The 16,918-nt window shown below is 38.1% G+C and overlaps 1 protein-coding gene across 7 annotated transcripts in view; it reads left to right on the top strand.

Moving 5' to 3' along the window:
• The window catches only part of KCNK2 (potassium two pore domain channel subfamily K member 2), a 127,644-nt gene that overhangs the window by 92,995 nt on the left and 17,731 nt on the right, over positions 1 to 16,918 (top strand). For all 7 annotated transcript variants that reach the window (XM_031595798.2, XM_090135034.1, XM_090135035.1 and 4 more), the window contains 2 exons: positions 8,393 to 8,553; positions 10,616 to 10,802. In XM_031595798.2, coding sequence (XP_031451658.1) covers positions 8,393 to 8,553; positions 10,616 to 10,802 — 348 coding nt within the window. The remainder of the gene's footprint in view (positions 1 to 8,392; positions 8,554 to 10,615; positions 10,803 to 16,918) is intronic.

The raw sequence follows: 16,918 nt of genomic DNA, 5'->3' as shown, positions 1-16,918 counted from the left end.
AGAGGAGATGGGGGGCAGGGGGAAGCAAATTGGTGCTCCTGAGTTCTAAAACTAGTGTATGGATGAAGAGGTTTGCAAAGCAGGAACTAAGTCATAAACAACCCCCTCCTTTTTTAAACACCTTTTCACCACCTTCAGTTTGAGTAGATTTAGATGGTGCAATTGTTCTAACTCATGGTATTGCATCTGATTTCAGAAGGCAATACACATCCCATAATCCAAGCAAAAGTCAAATGACTTTGCTTATTGAGCTGGAAGGCTTAGTCTAAACTAAATGTTCATAATCTAGCCCAGGGTTCTGGAGGGAAGAGAAAATGTAAAATAATAGTTGGAAAATATATTTACACATGGTTCATATTCATATGCATTTATTTTAATGTCTCTTTCTCCATTTGAACTGAAATGAAGGATTACATCAAGTGTGAGGCCTTTATCTGAAAGCAGTATTCTGCCTCCTGATGTGTTCCCTTTTGAATTCTTTCCTTGTGTAGGATGATGAGTAGAGATTTTTGAAATATTGCCCTCATTTTCTTATGGAAATGTCACAATCTATGTATGTAAAAGCAAGGTATGAGAGGAGAGATTGCTCATGGTTTTTGTTACTGGTTGAAATTCCTGTCTATTGTAAGTAATGCTGGTGTCTGTCAAAGCTTGGCATGGAAACCCCTCAAAATCTTGCAGTGTACAATAGTGCAAACTTTGGAGTTTATTTTGCATTGCATCACTTTTTTATCTGTTTACTTAGTATGAAACTGTCACTCTGAAATTATTTTTCTGTTGTGGTCTTACGGTTAGAAGCACAGACTCTTATCATGTATTTACGTTTATTCTTTTCTATGTTTCTCCATCTTTGCACTTCTTTCTTTTCCAAAGGATGACGTGAGACTCCCCACCTTGCTAACTTAGCAAGTGGCTTGCCTGAAGACAGAGTTGTACTGGGCATTGGTAGGGTGCTGCTGAGCCACGGGATGCTCAGGTTCCTCCTTCTGCTGGAGCATTTGCTACAGGGAGAAAAACATCCGTACCTACACAGTTTAAGGCTTCTAAAAACTGCACGCTATGGAAGCAGGAAAATTAAGCTTTACTCCTTTGAAGGATTTTAAGTACTTTTGCAGTCTTGTTATTGCACTTTCTTTAATTGTTAGGATAATGGCATTATAACAAAGTAGTTTCTTGATGTGCAGTGTGTAATTCTGGGCAACTAGAGAACCTGTGACAGAATGATTTCCAGTGCTGATTTCTGCAACATCATGATACTGCTGGAAATCTGTTAAGAAAATTTCATTTGATAAAGTATACGTGTTTTCCAAATTTGCAGATATAAGTGCTGACAGCGTGTGTATGCTTTCAGGCATTTAAATGCTTATTGAATAGAGATAAAATTAAATGTATTCTTAAAGATAAGCATATGCTGACTTCGCTGAGTCAGGAGTACAGCCCGTAAATATCATGAAGTCAGTGGAAGTTACTATATTTTGTTTTCTAAATGTTTTTTTTTTTTTTAATCTTTAAATTCCCTCCTTTCTGCTTGCTTTACTGAGCTTAAGCAGTGGTGCAGTTAGATAAATATGTGCAATGCAGGATGTTCCCCTTCATGGCACTTCCCATCCACCCATGTCTTCCCCTGCTCAGTCTTCTCCAGAATTTCTCTGCCTATTTGTGATTCAGGGCAAAGGATCTGGATATATGGGTTGTGTGTATGTAGTTTATCAAAAAGCATTAAATATAGAAGATGCCTCATCTTTCTTTTCTCTCAGAATTAAAGCTGCCAAGTATTTGTGTTTTTGAATGCTGAACTGGTGAAACCCCTTTTAAGCTAAAAAAGGGCATCTGAAGAAAAGTTTAATGCTACAAAGACATTTGCAGCTTATCTTATCTTTAGTAGGTCAAATCATCACACATTCATTGTGGCCAGCTGCATCAGTTGAACAGGGTTGGAACTCGGAATCCGCTGAGCGTAGGACTGAAATTTTTGGTTCATCTTGAAGTTTGATTTCTCTGAAATCAGAGGGGATTGCGGAATATCTGTGCTGAAAACTGATGGCACAGAGCCAGTTTCACAGGAGAAATTGGATGCTCTCATATTAGTGAATAACAGTGCTCCTAGATAAAAAGGGCGAGTGGTGGAGACTTCACATGTTTTAGCTTTCATTTATTGCTGTTTGTTTGCTGTAGTCCTTAACTTGGTAAGGACTTGGTAATGCATTTGCAGTGCTACTTACGGTGAACAACAAGGGAAGATGTTGAAGGTTATCTTAGACTTCCACTGAAGTCAGCACCAGAAATTTATTCTATTTATAAGCTTTTGTCAGTATGTTTAAAGTTCACTATTTTTTCATTGATCACCTGTGTCAGTACATTATATCAATACATTGATGGTGTTTATGTATTTGGAGAAGAATGAGTGTTATAACTCTCAGAGGAAGAGAACTAAAGAAGGGATGGAAGTCCCACCACTGGCAAGAAGCACTTCACCATGCAAAGTGACATCTGTGAATGAATGAGGTACGCTGTACCAAGAGGAAGAGCTACCTGAAAGGATGTCTAAGCTTTTAAAGAATTTTTCAACAATTGTTACAACAATTGTTTCAACAATTTCTTCAGACATTTTCTAAGCAACCGTATGTGGATTACTGAATATATCAGCAACTACTGCATTTGTACAGAGATGTTCCTTGCAAGGCTCCTTCGCCTCTAGCGCAGCACTTTTTGATTTGAAGGAAACTTACTTCCTGTGAATACTTATAGCCCGTTCTTTTAAAAAGTTGCTTTGATTTGATTATTGCTCCCAGGAAATGCAGATGAAAAGAAACCACTTAAAGGAGATTAGACTCTGTTTTGTCAATTTCTGAGTATTACACATTTTATTAACGTCATTCTAGGTTTTCCTGTTATTATCCGTAGTTGAAAAGGAGATGGTAATGGAGGCTTTTCTTAGGCTTGACCCAGAACACAAGAACCTTCTAAATGATATATTGACATTGTAGTGACACAGAATTCTGGGTTAATACTAAAAGCCAGAATATGTAGTTTGGAATCCAGATAATACCAAAGGGAGTGCTTTGCTGACCACTGATATTAAGTAAATAGCAGTACTGTGTGACAACATCTTTCCTGAGTCATTGACTGAAGCTATTAAGAAAAATGGCTTTTAAGAGCTACAGTGACCGGTACAGAAATTATGTCTAACTTACATTTTGGAGGGTAGGGCAGAGGTTGAAAGCAAAGCATGTGGTGAGAAAGAGAATAGGTGATTAAAAAACAAACAAATGCAGTAGTTACTGTGTAGTGAAGGTGTAAGTTTTAAATTTTCTGCATTATCTGCAGGGATTTCTGCAGAGCCAGTGTGGGTACATAAATAAAATCTTCTTGTTTGATCACATTCTTACCAATATTTCTACCAAAAGCAATTGTTATCTGTGAGTAAGTGTGCATCTTTGCCTAGGCATTGGTGATGAGGCATATATTATAATCTCTTGAGTCTAAATGGCACTCCAGAAGGGGGAAAAACCATGTCAGCTAGAAGAAATTTGCTGAGATATCTTTCATACAGATTCCATCAGATAGCTCCTGAGCGCCCAGAAAAAGCATGTTTTGATCTCTTAAAATCAATATGACATTCAGTATCAAAACACATGTTCGCCCTTTCCAAAGGGTAATCACTGTAATTGAGCTGCACAGTCAGGCTGGATGTGAACCTGCAGCAGTGTGGCCACCTAGTATGTGGCAGCCAAGTTGCTTAGATCTGACCACTTGGTTCCATAGCAGGAGCTCAGCATCTCCTCGGTGCAGTTTATTAGCTGGTGCCCTGCTTTGCCTAGGAATTATTAGTAAAAATACATAGGTTACTCCAAAAGTAATGCTCCTGCTTTTTCTGTAGAAACTACAACGGATACTTCAAAGAGAACAATGAAACTGTTTAATAGAGCAAGTTCTTGCCTACAAAGTGTTATTTTTAAAATTAGTCACTGCTATTAGCTGATTGACGCTGATGAGCTGATTGAGATGCTCTGCACTTTGTGGTGTGACAGTGGTGTACGACCATCTAGAATATCTTGTCTTTCATGTCACTGTCTCCACTGCTGCAAGGCACTACCTACTGCCTTACTGTGCTCGTTTCCACTGTTGGGTCACCATAAACATTCAGCAAGTGTTGGTGAGTGTCAGTGGGTGTAGTTTTTTTCCACGTGGAAAGATTTACTGATACAACTTTGCTTCATCTGTACTTCATGTCAGACACCATTTTGTCAGACTATTCCACTGCTGCCATCTTTCCTGTGTCAACGACGTGTATTGGAACGTTGTTGGGAAGGTTCAACCTCTGCTGCTATACCACCAAAATCCACTTCTGACTCAGTGGGTTAACATAACAAAATAGGAGGCATCATTTTCAGAGCCACCATCATATGTTCATCAGAAGTCTATTCTTTTAACACTGCATTCTGAAAGACTAAGGCCACAATGAACTACAGGAGGAAAAAAAAATCTCTACTTGAAACAGAAAATGTATTTTTTTTAATGAATTTGCAATCTTTCTTTTTCTGAAGGTGTGAATGCAAAGATGTTCTTATTTCTAGACCTGAACAGGAGTGCGTCTTCTCAATTTTAAGAGAGAAACTATTGTGTCATCAGAAAAAATCTGGGATAGAAGTTTCAAGCACTTTCTGATTTTTCTCAAAACTTGTAATGAATTTGTAGTTTGCATAAGGCTACTAATTTCTACTTAACAGCTGATCTGTTCCAGAAAAGTTAGACGTCTTCATTTTCAAATATATAAAAAATGGGGAACATGGGAGGGGGAAAAAGAGTAATTCCTATCAGTCTCTTGGTTTGGTTGGTTGGCTTAGCATACCTTTCCTTTGGGCTGTGTAGCTGACTAAAAGATTTCCCAAAGCGATCTAAACTTGAATCTTGGAGGTTGTAAGAGTTGTGGTGCTGAAACCCTGGGGTATGTTATTTTGGTGAGTGCAGCAGTTACTCGTATGGCCATTGTAAATGCATTATATTCTTTATTCTGCAGGCTTCTTTTAAAATGCGTTTCTTGTCTACAACACTTGTCAGAGACAACATAATGCACAAATTCCATGTGTGTGAGAGGAGTGCTTGGCACTTAGCAGGATATGAAAGGGGTTTGGTGAGACTACCAGGGTAGATCCTGATCCTGGTTATGGAAGTGTGTTGGGGAGGGACAGCATGAAGACAGCGCTGGTGTTAACTGGGGGAAGCTGAGGTGAAAATTGCTCTGCTTAGCACAGGAGAGCTGCAGGGTGCATGGTTTCTTCTGGGCACCGGACCTGAAGGGAAGCTTTCCTTCAGTTTTATGCAGCAGCAGAATTATGCTGCCTTTCCTAAGGAAGAAATGATACCTTTTCTTTTTTTTTGGTGAAGCCCTGAGGAATTACAACAACAGTATGAAATATAAATATGCTTCCTTTCTCTTTACATAAATGATGGATTTGCTTTCTGCTGGAGAAACCGGGACAGTAGAATGTAAGGACAGTTTGGGTAACTCGAGAAGTAGGCTGTGGTGTGTGGCAGCAGGCTGTTATGAAACATGTTGCTCCAGGAAGTCTGATTAACATGTAATGGAAGCTCCTTGGTGTATCTGTTCACTGAAGCGCGTCCTGTCATGACAGCACTGTAGCTCATACAGTGTGCAGCAAGCAGCTGGGTGGAGATGGGCTGTACTGCCTGTGGAGTGTTATTTTATCCAGTAATGTGTTAGTGAGGTTTGTTTTAAAGAAAAACTAATAATACAAGACCTTCTTAATGTTGTTTATGGAAGAAAAGTTTGAAGGTACAAGTGGCCCTATCCTTACCTTAAGCAAAATATACCTGTGATTTAGAGCAATAATACACAGAGCTGAATGTGAACTTCTTGTTCTCGTAGTGATTAGCAACAGATGATGATTACTGCTACAGCATACTTCTCCATTGTAATAGCTTTGGGATGCACAGAAAGTGCCAGTTTGCTGAAAATTGCCTGCTTGACTTGTTGTTGATCGGGTTGGTATTTTGTCACCGTTATGGTACCGTTTTTGTGGAGCAAGTGAATAATAATGTTCTTAAACAAAGAGAAGGGAGAGCTGTTTCCAGATCCCCCAGTACAAGTTTTATAAATCTGGTGTATCCAGACTCTGGTTCTGAATCGCGTTAAGACTCTGCAGGAATTACACTCTGGCATCTATTCAAGCTCCTGTTGCTGCATAAACAGAGATATTTATGAAAACAGAGTATCTTGGATCTGTTTGTCCCTTTTGGTTGGTGATGAGCTAATTTTATTTTAAAACTCAAGGGTCTTTCCTGCTTACTGCATGAAGGCACAGAGTGAACTCGATGGAGCTGAAATTTCCTGAATTATAATAATCAGTAATTCCAGCCTTGGCTCTGGTTTAGGGAAGAATACTAGGTTATCCTAAAGGCACTCTGACTCTTAGTCACCTGGACTGAGTCAGTTTCTTGTCTTGATATTACTGCAGGGAAAATGTATGAATTCTGGGGCTTGTAGCTGATGATTCCTATTTCACATTGGTTTACATGGCTTAGAGGCATGGTGGTGATGGGCTGATGGTTGAACGATATGATCATAGTGGTCTTTACAACCTTAGTGATTGCATGACTATATAATTTTGTCCTCTATTTATTTTAGTAAAATTTTAATAAAAAACATTTCCCCCCATTTTTTAACCTAATTTAACTTTTGTCATTATAACATTGCATTATTGTTATCACAATTAGTGATCCTAAGCAGATACTGGAGCAAAATATCTGGGAGTAAAATGTATTCCAATCCTGTTTTCTTTTTCTGTAACAAAGTTGAGTGAGGGGCAGTTCTGTCTCCTGTGTGCTGAAGAAGTTTTGACCCAAAGCTTTTCTTTAGCCCACTTATGTGAGAGCAGAACCAAAAATTAAGGTAATATAAATAAGTTTTTGAAGGGAAATCCATTTTAAACCCATGTGCTCAGAATAGTTAAATAAAAATTCTGAAAAATTAGATATTCATTGAATGTGCTTTGCATTATGGAAGCTTATGGTTGGTGTGCATCAATAGTATGCTATTTTAAATAGAAAACTGACATTGCAGGTTCTCAATAGAGCAGATAAAATCTGTAAAATCTGTCAGATTTTTCAAAGGAAAATTGGGTGTTCATTGAATGCTTTTAGTGTTTTTATGAAAAGTATATTTTATGCAAAATTTAATATTAAAGACAAAAACTGAGACATGGATGATTCAATTATGTGCTAAAATATTTTGCTTTTTATCTTCTGTACATTCTTTTCTACCAAAAAAAAAAAAAAGGTAATTCCTTTAAAAGCTTTTGCTTAACTTATCTGTAGAAAATAATCCTTTTTTTTCCCTTCATGAGTTCTTCCTCTGCCCCTCCTTCAAAGTGCGCACAGTTGTTCTGAACAGCAGAAAAATTTCAAAACTCATGCCGTATTATTACTAATGCCTTACTGCTTCCCCAGAACATGAGTAGGAAAAAACACCTTTGAATTGAAAATGAAGATGATGCTCCTGAAACAGTGCGACCTTGGACAAATCATTAAACTGCCAATCTTGGGGGGATACATTTGAGGGCATGCCACATGCCTATGTTCATTGTATTTTGGGTTCCTCAATTTAAGTGGAACAGCAGCAATAGAGGCATCACAGACACATGAAGGGTGTGATTTTTACATGATCAGTGAAGGCAGAATCATTTCAGTTCTCAAATGGAGAGGAGCCTGGAAAAAAAAAGTTTCTCTAAGCTCTGTTTGCAACTATATCAACCTGAGGCTTTAATAATGAGAACTTAAAGCAATTTCATTTAATTTAGAGATTTCTACTTCATTCATCCAAATGGTTTCTTTCAGGGTGCTTCACTTCGAGACACAGCATATTCAAAGGAAAACTGTATTTTATTTCAGAGTACTGCAGTCTTCAAATTACAAGTCCAGTTATGGGCATTTACAGGAAACAGAAGCTAAGGCACATCTTAACCAAATGATGTTAACTGTATCTAGTAGATATGGAAAGTTGTTGTAACTTATAAATATGTGTGTGTGTGTGTGTGTGTGTGTGTGTGTGTGTATATATATGTATATATATATATATATATATATATATAGTGTGTGTATATATGATTTATTTTTCTGTTGAGATTTTGTTTCTCTGTAGTAGGTACAGAGTATTAAAAAAGTGAATTGTACAGCAGTTTAATTTTAGTTCAAAGAGGATTTAACAACATATTTTCATTTGATTTTTTTTTTTTTTCCACAATGTCTTCTGTGTCATGTGGTTAACCTAGGAGGACTTGTTTGCAAGTGTTCTGTTCCTGTAGTCCTCTACAAATGTGTAATATAATACGTGTAACTTCTTTTTAAGCATCTCAAGTTGTTTGTAATTTAGGCTTTGGAAACATCTCCCCACGCACACAAGGTGGAAAGATATTCTGTATCATCTATGCCTTACTGGGAATTCCTCTGTTTGGTTTTCTCTTGGCTGGTGTTGGAGATCAACTAGGGACAATCTTTGGAAAAGGAATTGCCAAAGTAGAAGATACCTTTGTTGTGAGTATGCTGGCTGATTGTTCTAAATTTAACGTGTGTAATGCACAGGGTACAGACCATCCTTGTAACCAGATGTCTAGAAAAGGTAGGGAGAACATTGCAAACTCTGAACATGTTAAACACTGTTAATTGAGAGTTGGATGTGGTTCAAAATTTTCTATAATAGTGGTGATTAGGAGGAACAAAACGTTTTATTTTTGTTTTGCCCTTAAAATGCTCCTAAGTTGCTGTGAGGTTTACCTTTAAACATTGTAGTGCAGTATGTAGTAGGAAATCTCTGATGTAGGGAAAAGAGGGGTTGAGCTGTAGTGTTGACTTCTGGCAATTACTGTTCCTTGGAATTGATTCACAGAAGATCTCTGGTGTCTGAGTTTAAAACTACCGTTCTTAAGATCAGATGGCATCATAGAAGAAGAAATACTCACAATCTGTAGACACTATATTTCCAGATTTACTAGTCTGTAACTGCTTAATGCTTTGTGTGTTCAGGGTAGCAGGATGGCCTAAATGGTACAGAGCCTGCTGTCACTTGCCTGACATTGGACTTAAGGTATTTGCAGCTTCACTTAAGCTTCGCACAGCATGAAGGTTCATGTCCTTCATTTTGTTGGGCCTGTGAATCTTTAGTTACTCCATGCAAAGTGGCAAAGCCTAAGTGGAGGAAGAGACTTAACAGGCTTATGAATATATTGATAATGTTAAACTGCAGACTTAAGAACCAAGTACCTAAAATTATAGCGAAGGAAGTTCATTTCATACACAGTAGCTTGAAAGACAGCGTTAAGAAAAAGCACTTTTTTTAAAATTTGAAGACATCAGTTCAAATCCCAATAAGTTACTGATGAATAGCAGCAATTTTGATTGGGATTTGGCTAAAAAGGGTAAGAACATTCCATGAGCACACTTTATTTTTATCCTTTTCACTTTTTTATTATAATGGAATTTCAGTTTTTTCTTAAAAGTACAAAAGCTATCAGACTAATTTGTTTGGTCTCTTAGACTCTTGCTCACAGGGATAATGGATTTCCTTTTTTCTTTTCATTTTTTCCTTCCCTGTAATATCTGTATGCATGCAGCAAGAATGCAGCAACTTGTCATCGTCAGCCCTTCTGTTTCTGTGTGAGCATTTGTGGAACCCACCTGGCACAAGTTCTGGGATATTCCAAAATTGCCAACCATTGTTCCAAATGCATCAAAGCTGACAGCTCTGTACACAGTTCCCTTGTCATAATCCACCAGTTTGTGTGGATGAGCTGATTGAGATGCTTTTCATTTCATGGTATCATAGTAATTTCTGGTTATCTGGAACATGTCTTGTCTTTCACGTCTCTGTCACCACTGCTGAAATGCACCACCCACCACCTAACTGTGCTCACATCCACTCTTGGGTCTCCATAACTGTAATGTCACTGGGTGACATTCTTTTTCACATGGAGGAATTCAGTGACACACTTCTGTTTCACACACACTTTCACATCAGAAGTCATTCTGTCAGAAGTCTCCTCTGCTGCTGTCTATCCCACAGCAATAGAATGCAATGGAATATTGTCTGGAAGGTTTGTCCTCTACTGCCATACCGCTAATGGCCACCTCTGATGTAATGGGCCGTGATTTCATGGGAGGCATTGCTACTGGAGCAGCCCTCATATTTGATTAAAGAGAGAAATACTGTTAAAATCACAATTTTTAATTAGGTACTTATGAATGAAAAAAGCAGACATCTCAAGTGCAAACACTACTTGAAGCTCACTCAAATACTTAGCCCTCATACAAAGCTAGCATGATCAGCTGTTAACATCAATGCGGGTTACACATATCATCCACCAGACCACAAAGCCATTCACGATGAAGAGTAAAGACCTACTCTGCATTTCCTGCTACAGAATGTTTCCTAGGATAGTCATGTTTGCTTTGAAAACTCTTTCAAATTAAAACCATGCTTTGATTATTCTTCCTGTTTGAGAACTATAATGTGCTCACATTGGGTAATAGGTGCTTATGTATGGTAGCACAGTTTTATTAACAACAGTTTCTTCTTTTTCCCCTTCTCTTTCTTCCATAGAAATGGAACGTGAGTCAGACAAAGATTCGCATTATTTCAACAATAATATTCATACTCTTTGGTTGCGTGCTGTTTGTTGCTCTTCCTGCAGTTATATTCAAGCACATAGAAGGCTGGAGCACACTAGATGCAATTTACTTTGTTGTTATCACTTTAACTACCATTGGATTCGGTGACTATGTTGCAGGTAATTTTTATTTTTCCAATAACTTTATCTTATAATGTTTTGTACAATGATATATGTTTTGTTTTTATTTTTTTTTGTGGGTAGGGGGTATAGACCCAATTATGTGTGTGTTTGTTGGGGGGGGGGGGGGGGAAGTGTTTTAGCCTGTCTCTTTTAATTTTACCTTTCATATTTGTCTCAAGTCCTTTGAAGAACCTTAGATCATGTCGCAAGTTCAGACAGGAGGTGGGACTGTCTCTCTCTATGCATCTTAATTCTTTTTCTCTGCTATATTGTCAAAAAATGCTTTTCCTAATCTTAGGTTATTTTTGTCCTCACAGACTGTGAGGTATACAAGAAGAACTATGGTGTTTTACTCTGCTGAACATTTCTACTTTAGCAGGAGTACCTTAGTGTCTCACATTGCTTTGTTATACAACACAGTTTTTGTGAGCATCTTTTGGCTTTCAACACATTTTTCCAGATTTCTGCTTCTACCACTGAATTTCTCTGTTACTTTGTGCCTTTCTGTACCTTTGTTTACTATGTATTTGTTGTCTTGTATGTATCTTATAAGAAGAAGGCTTAGCATATCCCAGAATTACACCAACACTTGAGAGGTGCCTCTCTCCCAGTTCTGGTGCCTTTGTGTCAGGCAGAGGTAATAGAAATGAGCTTTACTCCATCTGATATCAGCAGCAGGATGAGAAGTGTAGGGCTGATGTCAGTGAGCTATTTTGCTGGAGGAAAGCATAGCTAGCAGACATTCGCATGATGTGGGCATCTTCCATGTCCCATGTGGAGTTACTGTCATTGCATGAGTCCAAGTGCACCCAGCGTTTCAGTCTTAGGCAGAGTAGCTCCTAGTAACTATTTCTGTGATGCTTCTGTATTTCTTTTGAATGTCTCTTTTTTTCTTCTCTTTCCTTGTATTGTTTTTCTGACTTTGATTTTGTCTTCAGGAGTTTGTGGTTTGGAACAAATTCTGACTTATATCAAATCAAAAATTTATGCTGTTTCAAAGCAAAGAGTCTTGGTGCTCTAAATTTTCTCTCCTGTGGGGCATGTGCATTGCAGGGAATAAAAATAATTGTGTATGAAGACCTAGTGATATTTACTGTAATACATTATGTGAAATAGCCCACTTGTCTCTAGCTGGAACACTGAGTACATTCATCGTTACTCTCATTATCAAATTTCCGCAGATTTCTATTTGTAGACCACTTGATATCATAATTTGTTTCTACATTATCTTTTTTTAAATTTTACCAGGAAACACATTATCCTTCTATTGAATGCCCTTGAATTATGTTGTTCTATACCTCGTGGCCTTTCATAGTCTTTAAGCATATTTTTAATTCTGAAATTCTGCTGTAACGGAGCTATCAAAATGCTGTGAATGTTTTCTATGTCCTTTTAGCGCAATTTGCAAAAGACTTCTACTGAATTCGGAGTGTAGGAATTGGACTTGTATTGTAATAAAGACGCTAAAGAGAACAGGTTGAGACCACCTCTATCGTCATGTGAGGCAAACGTGGCCAATGGATTGTATTTTGTCAAAGACAAAGTTGACAATAAGTTCATTGACTTTCATCTTCTTTGTGTGGACTAATGTACTCTGTTGATGCCTGGTGATAAGAATGCACAAGACTGATTTGTGCACTTGACAGGTTGGAGGGAAGGGATACCATCCAGAGAGTCTTGTGCAGACTTGAGAAATGGGCCTGTGTGAACCTCATGAAGTTTAAGGCCAAGTGCAGGGTCCTGTACTTGAGTTAGGGCAATTCCAAGCACAAGTCTAAATACAGGCTGGGCAGAGAATAGATTGAGAGCAACCCTGTGGAGAAGGACTTTGAGCTTTCCCTCAAGCAACAGCCCCATGTGAGCAGGCAGCAAGCATTTGCAGATTGGAAAGCCAAAAGTCTCCTGGGCAACATGAAATGCGGTATGACCTGTAAGCCAAAGGAGGTGATTATTCCCTTCTGCTCTGCCCGCACAAAGCCCCTCCTGCAATGCTCAGTGTTCAGCTCTGAGGCCTCCAGCTATTTTAAAAGGAAAACTGATTCTGCAAGTACTCAATAAAGCTGATAATATTTATCTGAATAACTAGATGTCCTTATTAATTTTGAGAAAGCATGCAGGATCTTTTGCAAGTTAACAAATTAGTGAGTGGACTTCATGATTACTGACCTGCTTTTTTCCTTTTAGATAAGTCGTAACTACCTCAGGGACGATGTCACTTGTTTTGTTACAGACTTCATCTAAAACACTATCGCTCAAAAACATTTAGAAAAGCTGAGTGCCTTAAACAGAGATTAAGCAAGTGTATGGAGTTACCCATGTAATGGGGTAATAGGCTGTAGGGTAGGTTGTGCTAAAGAACATAAGTATTTCATCTGACAGAAGCATCTGAATTTGTTGTGGCTCTAGCATATGACTCTTTTTTTTGTTTGTTTGTTCTGGTTATTGGTAGTGGGTCATGAAGCAGGAAAAATTCTACATCAATCCACTTGTCGGTGCCTAGGTGGCAATGCAATTGGAAAAAAAAAAAGTCTCAAGCTGGCGTTAATTTAGTTCTTTTTATGATTTCTTGGCTGAGAAGGCATGTTTCTTAAATAATATTTGAGGTGTAAATTGCCGTTTTCTACTTAGAATGACAGTCAAAACAAGAACAGAGCGGTAGACAGTGGCACTTCAAATTGTGATTATAACAGAGCGGGCTTCTAGGAAAAAATAAAGTATTTGGCAATTCTTGTAGCATATTGGAGCTCCATGGGATATTTCATAACTGTCAACTTAGTTTCATAAAGTTCCCTCAAAACAAAATTCCAAATGATTTTAAAACTTCAAAATACTTTGGTAATTATCATATTATCTTTCTGGGAACCATCATCCCAGAGGAAAATCTGTGTTTTCAAGACCTAATAGGAATGTTATGGTTGTTATAGCCTATACTGGGGGGGTTAAGAGATTTCTTCCAGTATCTGTCACTTTTCACTAATGTGAAATGAGCTGCTGCCTGCTGGCACCACTGGATTTGAAGCCTTGGAGAACTTTTAGGAAGTAAAGGAGAGTGTTTCCAAATAGCTGTGTGAGAAGGGGGCCAACAGAGGAGCTAGGGATTAAGGAATGTAATAGTATTAAAGGCTGTAAGGCTGGTTGTTGTAACAGAAATTTTTGTATACCTCTCAAGTTTTTCTACACACTTATTTTCATTTCTGCCAGAGGAGAAGCATTGTTCCCATCCCCTTTTCAGAATCCAGGTTGGCATTTGCAGCCTCTGAAAATCTCAGCTGCAGTTTCCACCAGCAGGAGAACTCTTAAGACAGACATAAAAAGATGATCATTCAAGGTGCAGGCAAGGAGGGAAAAGGCGAAGAGGTTTTGTATTCAAAGTTCAAGAAAATACATGGACAGTGTTCCAAAAAAAAAAAAAAAAAAGCTTAATCTTTTTCTGTTTTTTAAACTAGATTCTTTTTTTGTTTGGTTGATGTGGTTGATTCTTTTCCATGGGAGCTGAGTTTTTAACTTTTTTTCTTAATTTCTGTATTTTCTCATTATTATTATTTAGGTTTTTTTTGTAATTGAAGAAAGTTTATCATCATTCTAGTTTCTTTCTCTCTCTCACACGCACACACAAGAGTGAAACTGTTCTAAAGGAACAGCCAGGATTCTCTCTTGAAAATCATGTCATATATTGTTAATGTTCTGTGTAAGAGGAGAGTAAGAGTTTTTCATGTCACGTCATTTTTTTTAGTGTAAGGAAGTTTCTAACCAAAGTTAGCAGTGAAGTCAAAATATGTACAGCATGACAATATAATGTTTGTATGTGCAGATAAATCCTTTAACTGCAGTTCAAATTGAAAAGTATTGCATATGCTTCTAAAAGAGAGAGTCTAGCAGCTATCAGAGTAGATTAGATGCCTAAAACTTGACTGAATTATGTGGAGGTCAGAAATTATTAATAACGTATGAGTAGCGTGTTTCACAGTGGAGCATAATGATATTATTTCATAAGGTTAAGCAGCAAATTAGTGCAATTAAAGTGAGTCTCTGCTTTAAGAATGTTTTCTGAAGTGTTCTTTTTCCTTTGATCTGTGATTTTGAGAATATTGCTTTTTCACTGTTTTGGGTTGTAACTGAATTATGCATGTTGCCATTTTAATACATTTATCTGGGTCTGCTCTGAATCACTCAGTTGGAGATCCCGTTTGTAGAACACTGATAGATTTAATGTCACCAAAGTGGAACGCTTCACCTACTTGTCAAAGCAACCCAGAGTCTGTGCTCTCTCCTGCTGGCATTGTCTTCCTAGCATTTAGAAGTGCTCTGTCACCTCAGCATTTCACATCTGTAATAGGGGCTGTTGGTGTGAACCATGCAGGCTGCTTTAAGCTTGAGTCAGTATGCAGTGTCTCTCTTGACTTCTGGGTAGGACAGCATGGAATGGGTGTTTTGTAGCTGTGCTCTTATTCTGAAGTGTCTCTCCATTTTCTACTGTTCTGTTTGATCACAAATGTAGATGCTACCCAAAAGCAGCGATGTGAATAAGTTGTGAGGGGTATTCCTCTCTGGTAAGAGGGGGTTTATAAAAGTCTGTTAGAGATGTGACCAAATTTTTAATTGCAACTCTATGCATTTTGTTTGAAAAGTCGCAGCTAATGTATTTGTCGACTGAAAATGGAGCTGCGAGTGAACCAAAAATACTGATGATTTTTTGGTCAATCTTGAAGCCTGTTCTCAAATTCCTTTATCAAAACGGAAAGCACGGCTTCATACTTCCCTGTGTTCACAGGGCTGTGTTTAACCAGTGTAGCAAAATGCATGAATTTACTGCTGTAACTTGAGTTAGCACTGCACTGTGCACAGTGCACTGATTTCAGCCCAGAAGGTGCTGATCACACACCAATATTTGGTTGTTATGAAGTGACAATTGCACACTGGGGCTGGGTCAGGCTGCTCAGCAGGAAGAGCCACGGCCATGATGGTGTGGGGCAGGCAGTGGCCATACTGCAAGCTGGCTGGGCCACATGCAGCCTGTATGCTTAATTTCAGCTGTGTTTGAAGTGAATTTCATCTCTATGCCCAGAATATGTACTATTGATATGAAGTAATAATGACCTTTACTGGTCTGGAGAGCCAAGTTTGGAGTGAACCAGAGGTTTTCTGCTAATATGGAATTAAGATACTCTGTACTGATGGCTTTTTATATTCTCTACTTACAGTTTTGAAGGAAAAATGTGAACGAAAAAGACTTCACAGAAATAATTTTTGGTTAGTTAGCTTTAAAAAGAATAGGGAAAAGAGTAGCATCAATAAGAGTAGCATCAATAAAGGAAAGTTTACTTTATGTAATTGTTTTTCGTATGTATAGAGAAAGAGTTATCTCAGGACAAATATCCTTAGACTTTTTTTTTCTCCGTGGTCTTTCATTAAATTGATACCTTCCCAAGGAGTCCTTAAAATTCATGAACTCAACAACTGATAAGCTGTTCTAGAGTGTTTTGACTACCCCTTGCAAAAGTTGGAAAGATGAACTCCTTTAGGCATGGCTAGATGGAGCCATCTCCTGGTCAGAAAGCAAAGATATTGAGTATCAACATGTCCTAACTCCTGACCTGGTAATTAACCTTGCTATAAATAAATTGGATTGACACAGTAAAGGAACTGTTGCCTGCAGACCGATATATTTGATCTCTAGTTTCTGTTTATAAACTTCAATCTCCAGAAGTAAGTCTGAGTGGATATTCGTATTGTACTTCCTTGTGCACTACATAAGTAGATGAATGTGAACTAAGGAGTGAGGTTCGTGGATGGCTCCTGATAGAGCTCTGATGCATCATGGTAATCAACACCTTTTTGAATGACAGCAGGGGAAAGACATGGGTAAATCCTGTTTTGCTGGGTTGCTGTGAAGCGGCTGTTAATAAATTGCTTTATCTGGCATTTGGTTGCCTTGAAGTGTGGTGAACTCAAACTTTTGCAGGCTGTCTTCTATTTCAGACTGTCCTGTAACTGCGCAGATGTTAAGTACCCTTTTTTATTTTTTTACATTATGGATTTATCTCTTAGGCAGTTAAATAAACCACTACTGCTCAACAGTTTTTGTTGATGAAAAGACTCTTTGATATGAGAAA

This window comes from Phasianus colchicus, chromosome 2 (genome assembly GCF_987193195.1).
Source record: "Phasianus colchicus chromosome 2, bPhaCol1.hap1.1, whole genome shotgun sequence".
Lineage (NCBI taxonomy): Eukaryota > Metazoa > Chordata > Aves > Galliformes > Phasianidae > Phasianus > Phasianus colchicus.
This window is presented reverse-complemented; position numbering and strand designations above follow the sequence as displayed.